Genomic DNA, 18,138 nt, shown 5'->3' with positions numbered 1-18,138 from the left:
AAATTATTTATATTAATTAAAAAACATCAATACACCAAGAAAATTATTATTGAAAAATCAAATAAGTAAGAAAATTAATAATAATATCATAAATTTATAAGAAAGATTATTATTACAATAAAGCAAGTCCCAAAATTATAAAAAAAAAAAAAAAAAACTAATTCGTCTATTTCGAATTAGAGTCCTGGAATTATTTTTGTTCAGAAAGCTTTTTATCCTGAATTGGTAGTTATTGGGATAAGTCAGGACTCAGGCAAAAAGAAACGACGAGTGAAATAGCATGCTACCGTTACTATAAAAGGAGAATTTCACCATGGCCTCTGCTTCTTCTTCTTCAACCTTCAGTTTCCGGTGGTAATATTGCTGCTTCTCTACATTCTTCCTTCTTTATTGGCTCATCATACTCTCTCGGTTCAACAATTGATCAAAGGTACGTACGATACGAATAGTGTTCTTCTTTGATCTCTCATATTTTGTTGTACGGTCCCTGTAAAACCCTAATTAATCTCTTTATCCGATTGTCTTAGTAGTACGTGGAATTTGCAACTTCCGCTAGTGTGTTGTTTCCTTCAAGAAACGGAAAAAACGAAGTTGTTATAATGAAACCCCTTTTCAGTAAGCCTGTTAGCTTTTTCTCAGTTGCAACTGTCAATGTGCCCAACAATGGGCAGGGTACGTATCAGCTGGTATTGGATTTGGTACTAGTTGTTCCAATAAGTAATGCTAATGAGGATGAAATTGACGCGGAAAACTTTCTGCCTAATGCTTTTGGGAGGAAGATAAAAGAAGGTGGGAGAAAAAAGTTTCTGGATCAGGAGGGGAGGGATATCAGATGAGTGATTTTGGTGCATTTGAGAAGTATATATACCAAAGGGATTACTTAAGAAGATGGGTTATAAGGAGGGAGGTGGGCTGGGCATAAATCAGCAAGGAATTGTGGCGCAAAGTTGAGGCCAAAGAAGAATATGGGTATGGGTTTCAATAATTATAGGGAGAGATTAGTCTACCAGCACTGCATGAATCAGAGGCAAACCATGTTGATTGTCCTGCTCAGCCCGTGGAAGAACATAAAAGAAAGAAGCTCAGAGGATAAAGAAGGTTTACATAACAGCTGAAGAGTTGCTGGACACGAAGCAGGAGCAAGGATTTGAAGTTGTTCAGATGGTTTTTGATATGAGAGGTCCACAGGTTCGGATCTAGACAAATTTGGAGAGCGGAAGAAAAAGCTAAGGACGATTATGTTCCAATGCCTGAACTTCAGCATAATATTAGATTGGTAATTAATTTGGTGGAACGTACATGACATACTTATTTCGTTGCCTTTCACCTGCTCCTGTAATGTGAATTTGAAATTTGTAGATCTTGATCATTCTACACGGTTTTTCTGTTTAAATAGCAGTTGTTCAGTTTCATATGCATATATGATAGTATTATAATTATCTTTTATTCTGTATAGGGAGCAGTAGAGGTCGAGAAAACAAAAGAAACTAACGACAAGCTTATAATCTCTGGTGTGTTTTTCAAAGCTTTTAGATATATTACCTCTCAACTTTGTTCGTTTCCATTTGCATTGTTAAAATTCTCTCTACTATAGCTTCTTAGGTAATCCTGAGCTATAAGTAACTCATGTCTTAGGTGGAGAAAGTGATAGTTTCAACAGATGTGACATTTTATCAAATGCTTTACAAAACTTTAGCTGTTAGATTTGTATAGGTAGCTCGAACAGATGAGTGGAATCACTCCATTTACTCAATTTTTAAAGAATAGTGACGTTTGTACAAATAATGGAACATTAAAATTCATCAAATGGCCAGTCTTTAGCTTTTTAGTCTTAGCTACTGAGGTAGAATGTCTTCTCTAATCCATAAGTAGCTTGTACTGAAATCTTACTTGAGGGAAGTGCTCAATGCTACTGAGTTTAGATAATGCTCAGTTCGTTGGATTGTAAATCGATTTAATTATATGAACTTGTTCTTCCCTTTGAGAAGGAAGTCTGAAGCTATGTTGTGTTAAGCACGTGACTGTCTTATTATAGGTAGTGTTTGAGTCACCAAACCATACCAAAACTTATGGTGGCTTGCTGTGCTTTTTTCCGGATCTTTTGTTGTGAAGCATTACTGAACTTTGGGATACATAGATAAGTTGTTAATTGACATTTCAAGTAGAAGGAGAAGAAGTTGATTTTATTGTACCTTACAAAAATCTTGACTTCTATTTTATGAATGATGGTTCTGTATCATTTTTTTCTGTTTTAGGAGTCTGCCTGATTATGCTTGGTGCACTTCAATGAAATGGCTCGACGTGTGCATAATAAAGATGATAAAACACCACATTCTGTTTCCTTCTTGACTTTCCAGTATTGGAGCTTTTAGTTTTCACTGCAAACTGTCATGACTTTCTGGTGCACTTGGTGAGAAATCGAATTGGTGGAAGAGCAGAGCAGTGAGAGAGGACAACATTCTCCTCTTGGTGATACTCTTCTTCTTTTTTCTTTTAATTTTTAAAAGGGAAAAATGAAAAATATACCCCGAACTATCGTAAATTAGTATCAAATACCCTCCGTCATACTTTTGGGATATTGGTGCTCCTGCTGTCCAAAAACTAGAGCATATATACACTTTATACTAACGGACATACACGTGTCATAATCTTAACTACCGACCCAACATTTATTAAATATCGGATCGACGGATAAGATTGCGTCACGTGTCCCTATTTAGTCTTCTGTTAGAGTGAAGGGCATATATGCTCTAGTTTTTGGAAGGGAGGGGCACCAATATCCCAAAAGTATAACGGAGGATATCTGCATATCATTTATGTATATTTGTCCTTTTTCCATTTTTTAAATGATTTATGAGTTGAATATGATACATGAGATAACGTACTCCTTGAGAAGCCATTGTTACTCATCATGATTCAATTGTTCGTGCATATTATTTGTTCATCAACTCATCTGCTAGTGTTAGAGTGTATGCCATAGCAGGAAAATACAGTTTGCTGGAAAGGTTGAAATTATAAAATTTGATGAGATTTTCCTATAAGTTTTAAGGATGAAAATCATTTTCAATTTGTTTATGCCTTTCCTGGTCTTCATATTTTAATCCTAAACAGCTAAAAGTTTTTCTCTATTGGTTCCCAGGTTCTATATTTTAATTTTTGTTTTATCTTGAATATATAGTAAGTTTATATGTAACTAAAGTGAATCCTAAACAAATTTAAAGAGTTCAGAGTTAAACTAAGAATCAAGTAGGAATATATTAAATACTTTGAAGTTTTAAAAAGATATTAAAACTAGCTATATGTATTATGTAGGATGCAAAGATATTATAATTAGTAATTGATGTGTATCAAAAGTGTCAGATCTTTTCTCTTTTTTTCAATCAGAAGCAAATAATTCTTTTAAATGGATAAACAAAAAATGTTTATTTTGTTTAATTTCATAAAATTCAATATTGATGAATTTTGTATTTTTATTCCAATTTGATTCTTATTATTTTAGCCACAACTAAGTCATATTATACCGTTGTTTAGTCTAATTTTATTCTTATATCTCTCCTTTGTTTTTTCTATCTTCTGATACTAGAGAAGATTTTGAATACTATCTCTATTACTTTAGATCCTATAGAAGAAAAGTAAATTTGAAACTAGAGAGGATTCTAGGATTAGGCATAGAAACACACCTGACCCATGGTGAAATTGTCAATTACATATTTAAACTATGATGAAATTGTTAATTATACAATTAAACTATGTTGGAGTCTTTCTACCTCTTAACTTATTTTTTCGTACTATTTACCCTCTGACCTTATTATTTTCATATTGTTAACCTCCCTAAACTTTATACTACGTGCATACACATGGTCTAGTCCGGACACGTGTATAAAATATACCATGTGCATACATGCGCATATAAAAAGGGAGTTAATATCTTAAAAGGTCACTGAAGTATGAGAAATTATCTAACAAAGTCATTAAACTTTGTTTTGTATCAATAAAATCACTCAACTTAAAGCTTTTATCTTCAAAAATCACTCAACTATATTTATTATTAAAATAAATTAAACATGACAAAATAAAATACTTTTCATGCCGTGTAATCATAAATCCCACAAATAAATAAAATTTATACAATTTATTTATTATTATACCAACCCACCCTGAAACCCATATATCCGATTCATGCTCTTATTTTCATTATTTCCTCCAGCAAATTGTATAGCTGAAAAATTGAAGTTGTTGGCAAGTTACAATTGTTAGTTCTGATTAGAGAAATTAAATCATCACATAAAAAAAAAAAAAAGAGAAATCAACTTCTTTATCATTTTATGGTCAAATTATTCCCTTCATTGTACAAATTAACTTCTTAAAAAATATTCTCTAACTTCATTAAATTCATGTCCAATCTTTTACATATCAATAATATGAAAAATTAATATTAGTACAATTGAAGATACTTATCTGTGTAATGTCACGAGACTTGAAACAAGTAATTATATAGTAGAAAATAAAAATGTAAAATTAACTAATACTCCCTCCATTTCATCAAATAAAAAATATATTTTTTTAAAAATACTACATGCCATTATCATTAAATAATTACATAAATTATTAGTTGTCAAATTAAAATTTCCATACATAATTCGTAAAATAAATTTGTGTCGAGGACCTTGAAATCTGATGGACTAAACCACTGAAAGACCTCAAATCCAAGAATTCAAAAATGTCACTGATAAGATCAAACAGATAAGTAAAAAAAAAATTGAAGCCAATTTATGGGTGGGTCTGGTATAATAATAAATAGATTCTATAAGGTTATTTATTTTTGGGGTTTATAATTACATGACATAAAAATAATCTTTATATTTTATCATGTCAAATTTATTTTAATGATAAATGAAGTTGAGTGATTTTTTAAGATAAAAACTTTAAGTTGAGTGATTTTATTGATACAAAACAAAGTTCAATGACTTTACTAGATAATTTTCTATAGTTCAATGACCTTTTAAGATATTAACTCATAAAAAGGAGTCTTAATATCTTAATTTTTATTTTTTTCTTTCAAGCTTAAATCGATCGGGCCTCATCGTCTTTCAAGTGTCAAATCCTTTATGAGTGGTTGGATTTTCTTTATATTATTTGTAGTATATACTTTAATGGAGCATGAATTTTCCAGTCCTTTGTATAGCTGAAAATGTTCTTTCCATCTAATACACTACAATAGAAGTAGTTTTTAGTGGTATACATTAACAAAGAGTATACCATTAGTTAACTTTCATTAGATCTAATATCGTTATTCACTAGTAATTGCCTCTATATAAACATATTTTCAACAATTAAACTATTATCGTTAATTAATTGTTGCCAAAGATTATTTTTGATGTAGTGTATACATAAATGCCGTAGACTTCTTTTATTTGTTTCAATATGTTCCATGCACAATGCTTAGGTTTGACTTTATTACTTACGTAGAATCCTTGATTAGCTAGCTTAATGATATCGTGAAAATGAAAAGTACAAAAAGAAAAGTCTTAGAAGGGGGTGGGATGGGGGAGTAAATGATTAAAAAAAAATCATTCAGGGTGGTAATAATATGAAAAATAAATAAATTTAGGAGAAAATATGATTTTTGTATAGTTTAAGTATGTAATTGACAATTTCATCATAATTTAGATGGATTTATATGCCTTATTCTATTCGAATGTTTTCCATATTTTTTAAAGGTAAAAAGCTTTAATTTTTTTTTTAATGAAATCTCTATAATATGAGATTCACTAAATGAAGTTTAAGTTGACTGTTGACCAAGCAAATTGGGAAGTTAATTATATAGTACAAAATATTATTAAGTGAATGGTAAAAGAGTCTCTTTGAGATTTACTAACTAAAGTTGAACATCTTGGTTGATTTTGTTTCTAAGTTGACCAAGTTAATTATAATATATAGTCCAAAGTAATATAAAGTAAATGGTAAAAGAACTTAGCATTAATACAGCCAAAATAATTTAATGTAATTTACTCTTAAGATTTGAACATATTAAACCTCTGAGTACTATATATACAGCTCTCTATATGTCATGATACTTGCAAAGTAAAGAGGAAAAGAAATACCATTTGATAAACAAAAAAGAATGGCTCCAACTTTGAATGGTGAGGTAGACATTGTGATACCAACCATAAGAAGCTTGAACTTCTTGGAGGATTGGAGGCCATTCTTTGAGCCATACCATTTGATCATCATCCAAGATGGAGATCCCACCAAGGAAATCAAGGTCCCTGAGGGCTTCGATTACGAGCTCTACAATCGCAATGACATCAACAGGATTCTTGGTCCTAAGGCCAATTGCATCTCCTTCAAGGATGGTGCTTGTCGTTGCTTTGGATTCTTGGTTTCCAAGAAGAAGTTCATCTATACCGTTGATGATGATTGCTTTGTAAGTGTTGTTGTTGCTTTTGTGTAGATAGATTTAACATGTGTTGTACTTTATTTGTGAAAGATTTGATTTTATTTTTTTTGTGATGAAGGTGGCTAAGGATCCAAGTGGGAAAGAAATCGATGCGTTGGCTAAGCATCTTGAAAATCTGACAAAACCATCCACACCCTACTACTTCAACACTCTGTATGATCCATACAGAGAAGGTGCTGATTTCGTTCGAGGGTATCCGTTTAGCTTGAGGGCAGGTGTGCCAACTGCTGTCTCTCATGGACTCTGGCTTAACATCCCTGATTATGATGCCCCCACTCAGCTTGTCAAGCCTCTGGATCGTAACACTAGGTTAGTTCATTATAGCTTCTACTTTATGTGGTAAAAAACATTTGACACATATTTTTTGCTCAATAATCATAACTTTCCTAGTGTTGGTTCAAACAGGTATGTGGATGCTGTGTTGACAATCCCCAAAGGGACTCTCTATCCCATGTGTGCTATGAACCTTGCGTTTAACAGAGAACTTATCGGTGCTGCTATGTACTTTGGGATTATGGGTGATGGCCAGCCTCTTGGCAGATATGATGATATGTGGGCTGGCTGGTGTACCAAAGTATGATTGATAATCTGTTTCTTGATTTGTTTAAATGTGTTGAGACAGTCATCCACTTTTGCTTTAAACGCGGAGTGTTTGAAATGCAGGTGGTGTGTGATCATTTGGGCTATGGTGTGAAGACAGGGCTGCCATACTTATGGCACAGCAAGGCTAGCAATCCGTTTGTGAACCTGAAGAAGGAATACAACGGGCTGTTCTGGCAAGAAGAGATGATTCCCTTCTTCCAATCTGTGATCTTACCAAAGAAATGCACCAATGCTCAAGAATGCTATCTCGAGCTCGCTAAGCAGGCAAAGGAAAAGCTTGGTCCAGTTGATCCCTATTTCAACAACCTTGCTGATGCTATGGTCACCTGGATTGAGGCCTGGGAAGAATTCAACGCACCAGCCAAAGTCAAGAACGGGACTGCTTAGTTGCCTAGTTCATTTCATTTCATGATGAATCAATCTTGAAACGATATTTCATTCAGTTCTGTTTTTATCATTTCCTAGTTAGTGACTCAGTGTACTAGACTATTGAGTTACCCTTGTCTGCAGCAACATGTTAATTGTTGCAATATATATGCTTGCTTCTTCTGCTTGCATAAGAAATAAACATCGTATTTCCTTTTTATCTCCTGGCATTGATATAGTATCATTATTTCATACTAACAAATTGAAATATCACAAAAACTCAAAACAACAAAATGTGCAAGTTTAACAAGATAGACTCATCATTCATCGTATTCATAACAAATCGAAAAATTGAAAACCAACCACAATCACAAAAGCTCAGGTTGGGACTAGAACAACTTCTTCTACTTGCTTTCCTACCATCAAACAAATGCCTCGTGTGAACACCGATACAGTGATTGCAAAAGTAACCATAACAAGCAACCATAAACAAGTCCTATAACGCCTCTCCTTCCGTTCCAGCAGATTTACTGGTGCTCTGTGATTGCCTTCAATCATCCTAATTTCGCCTTCTTTTGATACTTTTTCAGTCGAAAAAGAAGAAATTGATGAACCAGATATCAAAGAATCACCAACAACATTCTCATTGTTATCCATTTTTTCATGTAAAACAATACGATCACTGCATATTTCATCTTCACTGATTACTTCTTGTGAAGTAGTAGTATCAGTAGTAATTGAACTTTTCTCATCACTAATTTCTCCGAAAAGGCGTCTACCTTTAAGTTTACCACTGGCTAATGCAGTTCTTCTGTCATTTATTATTTCTTCAACAACTAAATCATTCTTCTTCTTTAGTACTTTCCAATTAACCCCTTCTTCTTCGAACGGAGATTCGTTGTTTTGTAGTGATGACATTAAACTTCTTGGTGACTTTTCAAGAAGTTTAAAAAAGTCTAATGTAGTAGTAGTACTAGAAGAGTCTGATTTTTCAGAAATTTGAGAAAAATTTAGTAATTCATTGGATCTCTTAAAATTGTCCCAATCTTTTTCAAGATTGATTAACTGTTGGTAAAGTGCTCTGTTTGATCTTTTCATTATGATGATTTTTGCTTTTTTCAGTATTGAGACAATTTTTTGCTTTTGGATTGTGGGGTTTCTATAGTTTTAAAACTTTGAAAAAGTTAGTTTTTTTTTCTTCAAAGAAAGAAGGACTGTCTGCTGTAAACTGTATGAGATTAAATAGGGAATTTTAAAACTAATTATCTTATCTTATGGTTTTTGAAATTTGATTTTGTGATAAGTTTTAGCGGTCTTTTTCGAACTAATAGCACTTTGGCAATTTTCTAACGCAAACGAATAGATAAGTGCACTTTTTGATCTATGTGGCTAGTACTTATTAAAAACACGGTGAGGTGATGTCATTTACGTGAACTCAATAAACTCAAAAAAATTTATCCATACTCTACACATATGTTAAAAATCTACGAGATATCTAAAATTATTTGTTTGTGAATTCAATATTATTGTTTATTAACTAATTGAGGTCATAATTGAAACTCGTAAACTCTAAATACGTGTTAGATTCTTCAGAAGTTATAGTCCATTTTCGAAAAATATGACATGAATACTGCAAAATATTTTTAAAAGTATGAACATCACAGAGCTTTTAATTGTATTACATGAGTCGTACATGGTTTCATTGTAAGTTGAAGGACGCAAACGTTGTTTGAATAAGTTTTCATCTTTTGTCTTTCTCAATTACTCTTATTTTCTAATCGTATAACATAAGTTGAATTAGGATTTAAAATTTATGAGTTCAAATTTTAAAAATTTATTACAATTCATTTGATTCCTAAGTTCGAAATCAATTATTTTCTACACATTTACTAATATTTTTAATACATAAATAAAATTTTAATTTAAACTACTAAGTTCCGATGAACCCGTATGCACTCTTTACATCCCCTTTTGAGTGTAGATAAACTTCCCTACTTATTCTCCTAACATAAAAAAAGAAAGATTGAATATATCACAGAAAATATTATTAAGGATCTCTTTGTATTTAAAAGTTTAGATTATGAATTAAAATAACATGAAAAAACTTAAATTATATTCATGCAGAACTGTTAATATTAGAAGTGCATAGATACTTTTTTTCTCTATAATTTGAATCTCAAAAATACTTTTAAAAAAAATTTAGTTAAACACAATATGCTTATTAAAACATTTTTCAAATGAATTAGTGTTATGAACCAGCCTCGGTCCAATGTCAATATCTATATAGATGTCACACAACTAGTTATTGGGCTGAGAAGAAGCAACAAAACTAGAAAGCCTTTGTAAAGGCTGATTTGGGACTCAGGCCCAATTAACAACTAGTTAAAAAGACGACGGATGAGAAGAAACCGTTTATGCAAATTGTTACAAAGAAACTATATTCCCTCGTCCCCTTTTTAAGGATCTAGTTTCTCATCTCTTTCTAGTTCTTACTATTTTATAATTCAGTCCGGTAACTATTGTTAATTATCAGAATTTCTATGGTATCCCTATTGTGTAATTGGAATGCATCTATGAGTTTTGCTGGGAATTGAGTTTGTTACAATTAGCCAACACAAATTGTTTTTTTCTAAAGAATTTTTCTAAAAAAATATTTTTTTAAAAAAGTATCTTCAAAATAGATAATTTTTAGTGGCACTGCGAAACAAGCTCTTAACATATTAATTTTCTTCATTGAATATATTCTACTTGTGTCATAATTGAGATGTTTGCCGTCTTCAAGAATAATTATTACTATAGATAAAATGAGAAAAAAATAATCAATTTTATCTTGAAATTCTAAAATGATAGAAGTATTTCGAGACATAAAAAAAAAAAAAAGTATTTCGAGACATATTTTGAGTTAGTAATGAGAAATTGTGAAACACAAGCAGTATAAGCTCTAAGTTGAGCAACAATGGAAGTAACAATGGAAGCTTCTAGAGAACAGAAGAACAGGGGAGAAAATTGATATGTGGAAAATGAAGCTTAGCCATTCTATTGATCAATGTAGTCTTTATATACATCAGAAATAAAAGTGGAAAGCATCTAATCTAACTGCACAGTGGAATAACTAACTCTGACAGACTAACTACCTAACTAACTGTGTAACCAATTATTTACATTACAATATAATATTTAATAAGTAAAAACAAATATTTTATAGCTACCCCGTATTCGTAAATATCATTTCTCTATAAATTCGGCCTCGGTTGACGTTGGCCCTTTAAAATGATTGTGCGACTATTACACTTCTAATTTCCTTGAACTTTACAAATTTCCCGTCATATTTATTATGAATGAAAATAAATTCATCCCCCCTTTTAGAATTTTTTTTTCGTTTTACATTCATTCTAAAGATATAAAAAAGAGCAGTATAAAATACCTGTGAAGATCATATTTTTTGGAACAGAAAAGTTTGAGGACTGGCTATGTTTGCTACTGTAAATCCAAAGCAAGATTATGACGAAAATATTGGTGAGTTAATTATATTTAGTTTAATTAAATATATTATTTATGATTACTAATTAATTATTATGCCACGTAGAAGAAGAAGAAATTGCAAACCATGTTATAACAAGATGTCAAATACTCATTCCCATGTTTGTCAGGTATTACTATAGTCTATATTGCCATTATTTTTGCTTGTTTTACTTTATTTTTCTGCAAAAGATAGAATAAAAATTTATTGACTATTTCCGTTTTTTTTTTTTTTACTAAAAAGTTTCATGTTCCTCTAATGATTTTAAGGATTTTAGTTTTTGCAAATGTCGTGTGTTATTCGAGAGTTACCTGTTCCATTTTTTGCAGACTCGTGTTTGGATTGACTTTTTAAAAATAACTTATAAGCTAGTAAAAATTAAAAATCATAAGTTGGTCATATCAATTTTTAGTTTTTAACTTATTTTTATACCTTTTTAAAGCTTAATATGATTCTTTAGCCCTTATCCCGTCCCTATGAATGAGTTAGCTTTGGAAGCTAGGCTCAGATAGAACGTATTAGTAGGCTTATTGGAATAGAAGCCCTTAGTGAGAGTGTTGAGAAGAGCCGAGGATTCCTCTATTTTCGGAGATTCTTGACGTAGCTTGCTTAAAATCATTTTTTATCTTTTTCAATACAAATAGAGAAAAAAAAACTTAAAAGCCAAAAATACTTGAAATGAGTATGTCCAAACAAATTGTCTAATTTTTCCTTAAAATACTCTCGTGTCTCATATTAACTGATCATCTTTTTAAAAATATATATCCTAAATTATTTGATGATTAATTAAATTAAGATAAAATTAATTAATTTTTTCTCATTTTATTCCTATAACTAATACTCATCATCCTGCTTAATGTTCCCAAATATCTTCTTTGAAAGCTTAAACAAAATTAAAATTCCTAGAATTTCTTCTTCCAAAAAGTTCATCAAATATTTAATTACTCATTTGTACTCATACTCTCACCCATAAAAGTGGGTGAAAACATAAGTACATGAGTAATTAAGTATTTAATGAACTCTTTGAAAAGAGAAATTCTAGGAACTTTAACTTTGTTTAAGCTTTCAAAGAGAAAATTTGGGAACATTGAACATGATGATGAATATTAATTATAGAGGTAAAATGAGAAAAATTTAATTAATTTTATTTTAATTTAGTAAGTGATCAAGTAATTTGGGACATTTATTTTTAGAAAGGTGATAAGTTAATATGGGACAGAGGGGGTAATGAAATTGTTTAAGAACAAATATACACATGAATAACTAAAAACAACTTATAAAGTGAGAGCATTAATTTAATGCAGAGATCAAATAGAATAGTGAAACGACAAGTTATAATTAATCTGCCAAAATTTGAAGATTAAAAAAAAAACCAATAAAAGTTGTTGTAGAGAAAGTTGAAGATCCATTAACGATATTTCATGTAATTTTTTTTGCCTCCGAGAAATTTTGCATATTATTGAAATGTTTTTTAAATTTTGGAAAAAAGAAGTTTTTTTTTCACTATGTAGTGACTATATTGAAATGAATATACATAAGTTCCAGTGATATCTTTTGTCAATATCATTATAAATTATCTTGATATTCATTAATATGGATAAAAGATAAATTAGTAAATGTGACCATTTTATTTATGATTTCTTAAATATTGTGTAAAATTAAAAGTAATTTGATAATATGGGACAAAGGGAGTAACATATTAAAGTAACACTTCAATTATTTTATTGCTTTACTAGAAGCACTTCTACATAAATATGGAAGATGGTGAAATTACATAAGCACTTTTTTAAAAGTAACTTTTGAAATTAATTAAACACTTTCAAAAGCTAATAATGACTTAAAAGTAGATTTGAACAATTTTTAAGTCCATCCAAACAAGCTCTTAGTGAATTGTTGAGGTATGACAAACTCTATAAGAAAAATAATTAACGACATAAATTAAAGACTATTTTTCATTATTACCATTTTAATTATTTCCAAACTAATTTACTAGAAATAGTAAAGTAGCTAAAATCTCATTAAATAAAAGTTAAAACATAAAAAAAAAAGTCTCAGCAATTCAATTTATATGGACTACAAGAAGTACCTAAGCAAAATCACAACTACTAGAAATTAATAAATACAATATATATTTTATTAAATCAGTCGTATTTAAAATTTTAAATTTCTTGAATGTTGTAATTTATAGATTTTGATGTACAAATTTTTAAATATGTAAATTTATTTTTCAAACTCCAGAATTGGGACAGTGGGGTATATTTATAAGCAAACAAGGGTTTATAAAGAGAGGTAATTTTCATCAGTTCTAATTTTAGTATTTTGGCAAATTGATGCACAAAAAGAAAACAATTTGGAGAAGTTGAATACATTATTCGTCTGCAAATATCTTCCGCGTCTTCAGTTGTTCTGCCTTTTGAGTGTAAGCTCTTTTAGCACTACTTCGTCTTCTTCTCGAATTTCCATGTATGCCCTTTATTCAATTTGTTGCTATTGCTATTAGCTGTTTTTATGGTCGCAATTTGTTTATGTTGATTTGAACAAACAATAATCTATGTATTTTACTGAATTTTTCAGGTTGCAAATGGGAACTGAAGGCGAGCAATTGACGGAGCAGGAAACTGCCATCTATGATCGACAAATTAGGGTTTGGGGCGTTGATGCTCAGAGAAGGTAAGTTTTAAACACATAAATTTGTGTACAAACCTTTTCATTTGGGTTTTAATTTCTATTAGTATATGTTATTTGCTTCAGGCTCAGCAAATCCAATGTGTTTGTTAGTGGACTGAAAGGAACTAGTGTTGAGGTACCTTTTTCTACTTTTTGAACTTTTTTTTTTTTAAGGTTAATTAGCTAGTATTTTATGGATTTTGTTTATTCATCAATACTTGGAACATATTAATCACTGATTATAGTTTTGTCTCCTTGAACTGGGATTGTTATGTGATAATTTACCAACTATGTCTCATTCTCAAACAAGTTGGAGTCATGTTTCTCCATTTAAACTATCTAATGTAACAATTATACAAAGTAAAAGTAGCACCAAGGGACTGTTACCTAGTAGTCAATGAAGTGGATTGATGTCTTTTAAGTTCAGATTCCAGCAAAGGCAAAAAGTACTAGGTGATTTTTGACATTTGTTCAAGCCTTGGTGGATATTAGTTGTTCGATACTTATGATGGTGGGAGGAGCAAGTACCTTGTAAAATTAGTTGAAGTGCGTGCAAGCTGTTTCAGACACTTAACACATAATTATAAAGAAATAATCATTCAAATTAAAGTAGAAAATAAGTTAAATATTTATTTGAATAATAATAACAAATAACATTAGGGGTTGTCCATTCTTTTATAGGAATATAAATAATAAATCTATGATAAGGCTATAGTACTCCTAGAAAATTCTTTGACCTGAGTAAAACCTTCCAACTTGACTAAAAACATACTTTCGACTAGTTGATATCATCTATATAGATTCTTTATCCATTGTGGCCAATCTTTAGTCAAGTCTGCATGGATTTCAAGGAATTATAGGTCTTTCATGACAATTTCCTTCCAAGTTATTTTTGGTTCACCTTGTCCCTTTTTAGCACCTGCACTCACATGGGTTCACACCTACATACTGGTTCATCTGGAGGTCGATGCAAGACATGACCAAATCATCTGAAGTGACAATTTCTCATTTTATCCTCAATGTGTGCTACTTGCACCTTCCGACAAATGTGGTCATATTTAATCTTATCTAATTTTGTATGAACACACATCCATTTTAGCTTTTGCATTTCCGCGACACTGATCTTTTTGAAATGTTGCATTTTTAATAGTCCAACATTCACTACTATATAACTTTATTGGTCTTATAACCATTTTGTAATGTTTACCTTTCACTTTTGCCAAGTTATATAAATATTCTAAACATCATGATTATTTGCCCTTTGATAGTTTATGTCCTATCTAACGCCTACAACGCTAGTTGCTGAAATCAAATTTGAGTAATTTCTTCTACTTACATTTTTTCATGAGAAATAGTTTCTTATACTTGTTCTAACATGTTTTTTTTCCTTTATGTTCTGTTTAATGATTTTCCTTCATTTCAGTTCTGCAAGAATATTGTTTTAGCTGGAGTAGGTAGTTTGACACTAAATGATGACCGGTTGGTGACCGAAGATCTATTATTTGCTAATTTCTTAACTCCTCCCGATGAAAATGATTTCCGGGGGAAGTCTGTTGCTGAGCTTTGCTGTGATTCTTTGAAGGATTTCAATCCTATGGTTTCTGTTTCTGTAGAGAAAGGTTGGATTTTTTTTATATTCTTTTGATCTTAAACTATTAGTTTGCTTCTTTCCTCTAACTTGCAAAATTTGGCATCTCCACTTGTTGTTCCTTGATGTATACATTCCTTCTTATATCATTCTTGATTTGCTGAATGTTAGTCTTTAGTTGAATGCCGGATGAAAGAAACATAGTAATGGGGGTTTAAAAGGGAAAAAGCTGGAAAGAAAACTAAGCACAACATCACAATTTCACAAGCATCATCTATCAAAAGAATGCTAAAGATATTTTGATAAGTATCTTAAGTTTCATAGGAAACCTGAGGATGGCTCATAAAAAGAACTGTTTTCTTTTGAGCTATCGTTGCAAATTAAGCATTTGAGTTTCTTGATTTGCTATCGTGGTGCATCAGGAAATTTCTGTGTCACATAGTGCCTGTAATCTTAGGCTCTAGAATCTCTTGATAAACAGCCATAGCCGGCTTATCTGAATCAGCTCAATGTCAACCAAAGAAAATTCTCACTATCTCCCAATTTAGTCTCAGGTTCCTTGTTGTGTAGATAATTGCTTATATTATTACATTTCCTGAAAGCCAAAGCTGACCACTGAAGGAGGTGCCAACATGCCTGTACTTGTGTTTTTTTGAGCTTGATTACCTGAATGAACTTGTTATTTTTATTTTCATTGGCTGTTGCGCTATATGTATGTTAACTAACTTTGTCTATTTAACGTCAAAATCAAATTTTCTGTTGTCAAATGCTGTTGGATTTCATTTCTCATATGACTTATATATACTATGCTTTTCAGGTGCTCTGTCCATCTTCGATGCTGATTTCTTTCAGAAGTTTGATGTTGTTGTTGTTAATTGTTGCTCCCTTTTGACAAAAGTAAAATCTTACTTCCATTATTTGTTAAAATTAAATGTTTTAGCTTTTGTTGAATAAAATTATTAGATTCTTTTGTAACTAGTACCGTTTAGAAAATACCTATTATTGTCATTTTGTTGATGTTTTCCCTTGCAGAAATCAGTAAATGCAAAATGTCGCAAGTTGCCAAAGCGTGTAGCATTTTACAGTGTAGAATGCCGTGACTCCTGCGGTGAGATATTTGTTGATTTGCAGAACTTCAGCTACTGTAAGGTTATAACCGATTCATTTCTTTGTTTATTCCTCTGCGTTCAGTCAGATTTTATCTTTTTCTCTTAGACATAATCTTTTCCTCTTAAATGATGATAAAGCTAGAGTTACTCATTCTTTTGCCTCTTTGTCCAGTTGGTCTATATCTTTTTCATGTCAAAAGAAACTACACTTGAGGCCTTCAGTAATTCCTTTCTGTTCCTTTTTGCAGAAAAAAAATGAAGAGACGATTGAATGTAAATTGCATTATCCAAGTTTTGAGGTATAACTCCATTGAAGCATATAAGAAACATTTGCTTTTGTTTAGCCCTGATAAATTTGTTACTAACCTGTTTCACTATTAAGATTACATTAATCTTTTTATTTGTGATAATTTTTTTATGATTAAATAAATTGTGAAAGTCCTTAATCAGCAAAAAACAATAACAATTGAAAGTTAAAATCGAGAAATATATTTTCATTGAAGTCAATCTTGAGTTTTTGTCAACTCAATACTTATGGAAGTTTAGAAACTTTATTAGTTCCAACAAACAAATGGAATTTTTTTTCGTATGACAAGTTATAGCTGCATGCTTCACCCTGTGACAGTATGTGATTTACTCCATCTCAGTTGTATGAGGTTTATATTGTTGCATAAAGCAAGATGTTAGTGGTTCCATTTCTTAGTTCACTTTGAACCTCGTTTCTGTGCTGTTTGAAGTATTTGATGATCGGTATTTGTGAAGCTTGTAAAATCTAACAGCTTTTAATCGTATAGTATTTTTGCCCAAGTGATTCTCCATGTTGTGGAGGATTTTATTGGTGCATCCTCTATGATTCAATCTAGTGAGAATTATTAAGGCACAAAGATGATGTCCCTACCCACCACATTCTTGTGGATGCATTTGTCAATGCCTCTGAGTAAAACATCAAAACTTGTTTCCTGTGTTCTTTTGCTCCTCGTCTCCCATCATTGCCATTTTTACTCTTACCATTGCCCGGACATCAGTTGTCAGCTTTGACAACTTGTTTATAACCACTCTCAGCACTGAAAGCCTGCAGTTCCAGTTCTGATTTAAATTTGGACACTTATTACTGCATTTAGATTTCAAATACAGTGGAAGTTCACATCAATCTTCCTATAATTAAAATTGGAAAAAAAAATGCAAAAATTCTTTGACTATAATTTACATAACATTTTCAACAAGAACAACATACCCAGTGTAATCCCTACTTGTAGGGTCTGGGGAGGGTGGTGTGTACGCAACCTTACTTCTATGAAGGTAGAGAGGTTTTTTTTGATAGACCATCGGCAAATGTCATTTTGAAGTGATAATATTGCTGAAAGATACTGACTAGTAACTAAATTTGTGTATTACACTGGAGAATCTTTTTCAATCCCTGTTAACAACTACAAATACACACTAAAGAATCCCTTTCAAACCCTGTATGCAACAAAAATAAAAGCTCACTCTGTCATTCCATAAGCCATAGGGTTTCCTATGTTGCAGAGTGTTTCCGCATTTGGTTGCCCTAAAATTAGATTTTGCAGGAAGCCATTGCAGTTCCCTGGAGATCTCTACCAAAGAGAATGTCAAAGCTGTATTATGCAATGAGAGGTAACTGTCATTTCTCAGTTTCTTGTAATTTCTGATGCAGTTATAATGATGGTTGGAATACAGAGACTCCTTATCTGAGATTTGCTGAATGCCACTTGGTATTCAACAATTTAGTAAAAATATATATTTAATTTAATTACAAAAGGTAAGGACTAAGCCAACTACACGCCTATGAGTAGATCCCCCCCCC

At 31.3% G+C, this 18,138-nt stretch overlaps 2 protein-coding genes across 3 annotated transcripts in view; both read left to right on the top strand.

The window, feature by feature from the left end:
* The first annotated feature begins 6,095 nt into the window (after nucleotides 1-6,095).
* On the top strand, nucleotides 6,096-7,598 carry LOC125860872 (probable UDP-arabinopyranose mutase 1). Of its 2 annotated transcripts, none has more exons than XM_049540904.1 (4): nucleotides 6,096-6,427; nucleotides 6,519-6,769; nucleotides 6,866-7,034; nucleotides 7,124-7,598. In XM_049540904.1, exons 1-4 carry the CDS (start codon nucleotides 6,125-6,127, stop codon nucleotides 7,448-7,450), a joined length of 1,050 nt encoding a protein of 349 aa, XP_049396861.1. In that variant the 5' UTR covers nucleotides 6,096-6,124; the 3' UTR covers nucleotides 7,451-7,598. The 2 variants fall into 2 exon arrangements, with proteins under 2 accessions (XP_049396861.1, XP_049396860.1); XM_049540903.1 differs by having other exon boundaries at nucleotides 6,851-7,034.
* A 5,653-nt stretch (nucleotides 7,599-13,251) lies between these two features.
* LOC125860372 (SUMO-activating enzyme subunit 1B-1-like) overlaps nucleotides 13,252-18,138 on the top strand; it is a 6,388-nt gene continuing 1,501 nt past the window's right edge. Inside the window, exons 1-8 of the mRNA XM_049540313.1 lie at nucleotides 13,252-13,368; nucleotides 13,524-13,619; nucleotides 13,701-13,752; nucleotides 15,040-15,235; nucleotides 16,022-16,101; nucleotides 16,237-16,353; nucleotides 16,562-16,612; nucleotides 17,882-17,948. Coding sequence (XP_049396270.1) covers nucleotides 13,531-13,619; nucleotides 13,701-13,752; nucleotides 15,040-15,235; nucleotides 16,022-16,101; nucleotides 16,237-16,353; nucleotides 16,562-16,612; nucleotides 17,882-17,948 — 652 coding nt within the window. The 5' untranslated portion in view covers nucleotides 13,252-13,368; nucleotides 13,524-13,530. The remainder of the gene's footprint in view (nucleotides 13,369-13,523; nucleotides 13,620-13,700; nucleotides 13,753-15,039; nucleotides 15,236-16,021; nucleotides 16,102-16,236; nucleotides 16,354-16,561; nucleotides 16,613-17,881; nucleotides 17,949-18,138) is intronic.

The sequence above is a fragment of the Solanum stenotomum genome, chromosome 3, assembly GCF_019186545.1.
Source record: "Solanum stenotomum isolate F172 chromosome 3, ASM1918654v1, whole genome shotgun sequence".
Classification (NCBI taxonomy): domain Eukaryota; kingdom Viridiplantae; phylum Streptophyta; class Magnoliopsida; order Solanales; family Solanaceae; genus Solanum; species Solanum stenotomum.
The sequence above is the reverse complement of the archived record's forward strand: the minus strand, read 5'-3'. Positions and strand labels throughout refer to the sequence as shown.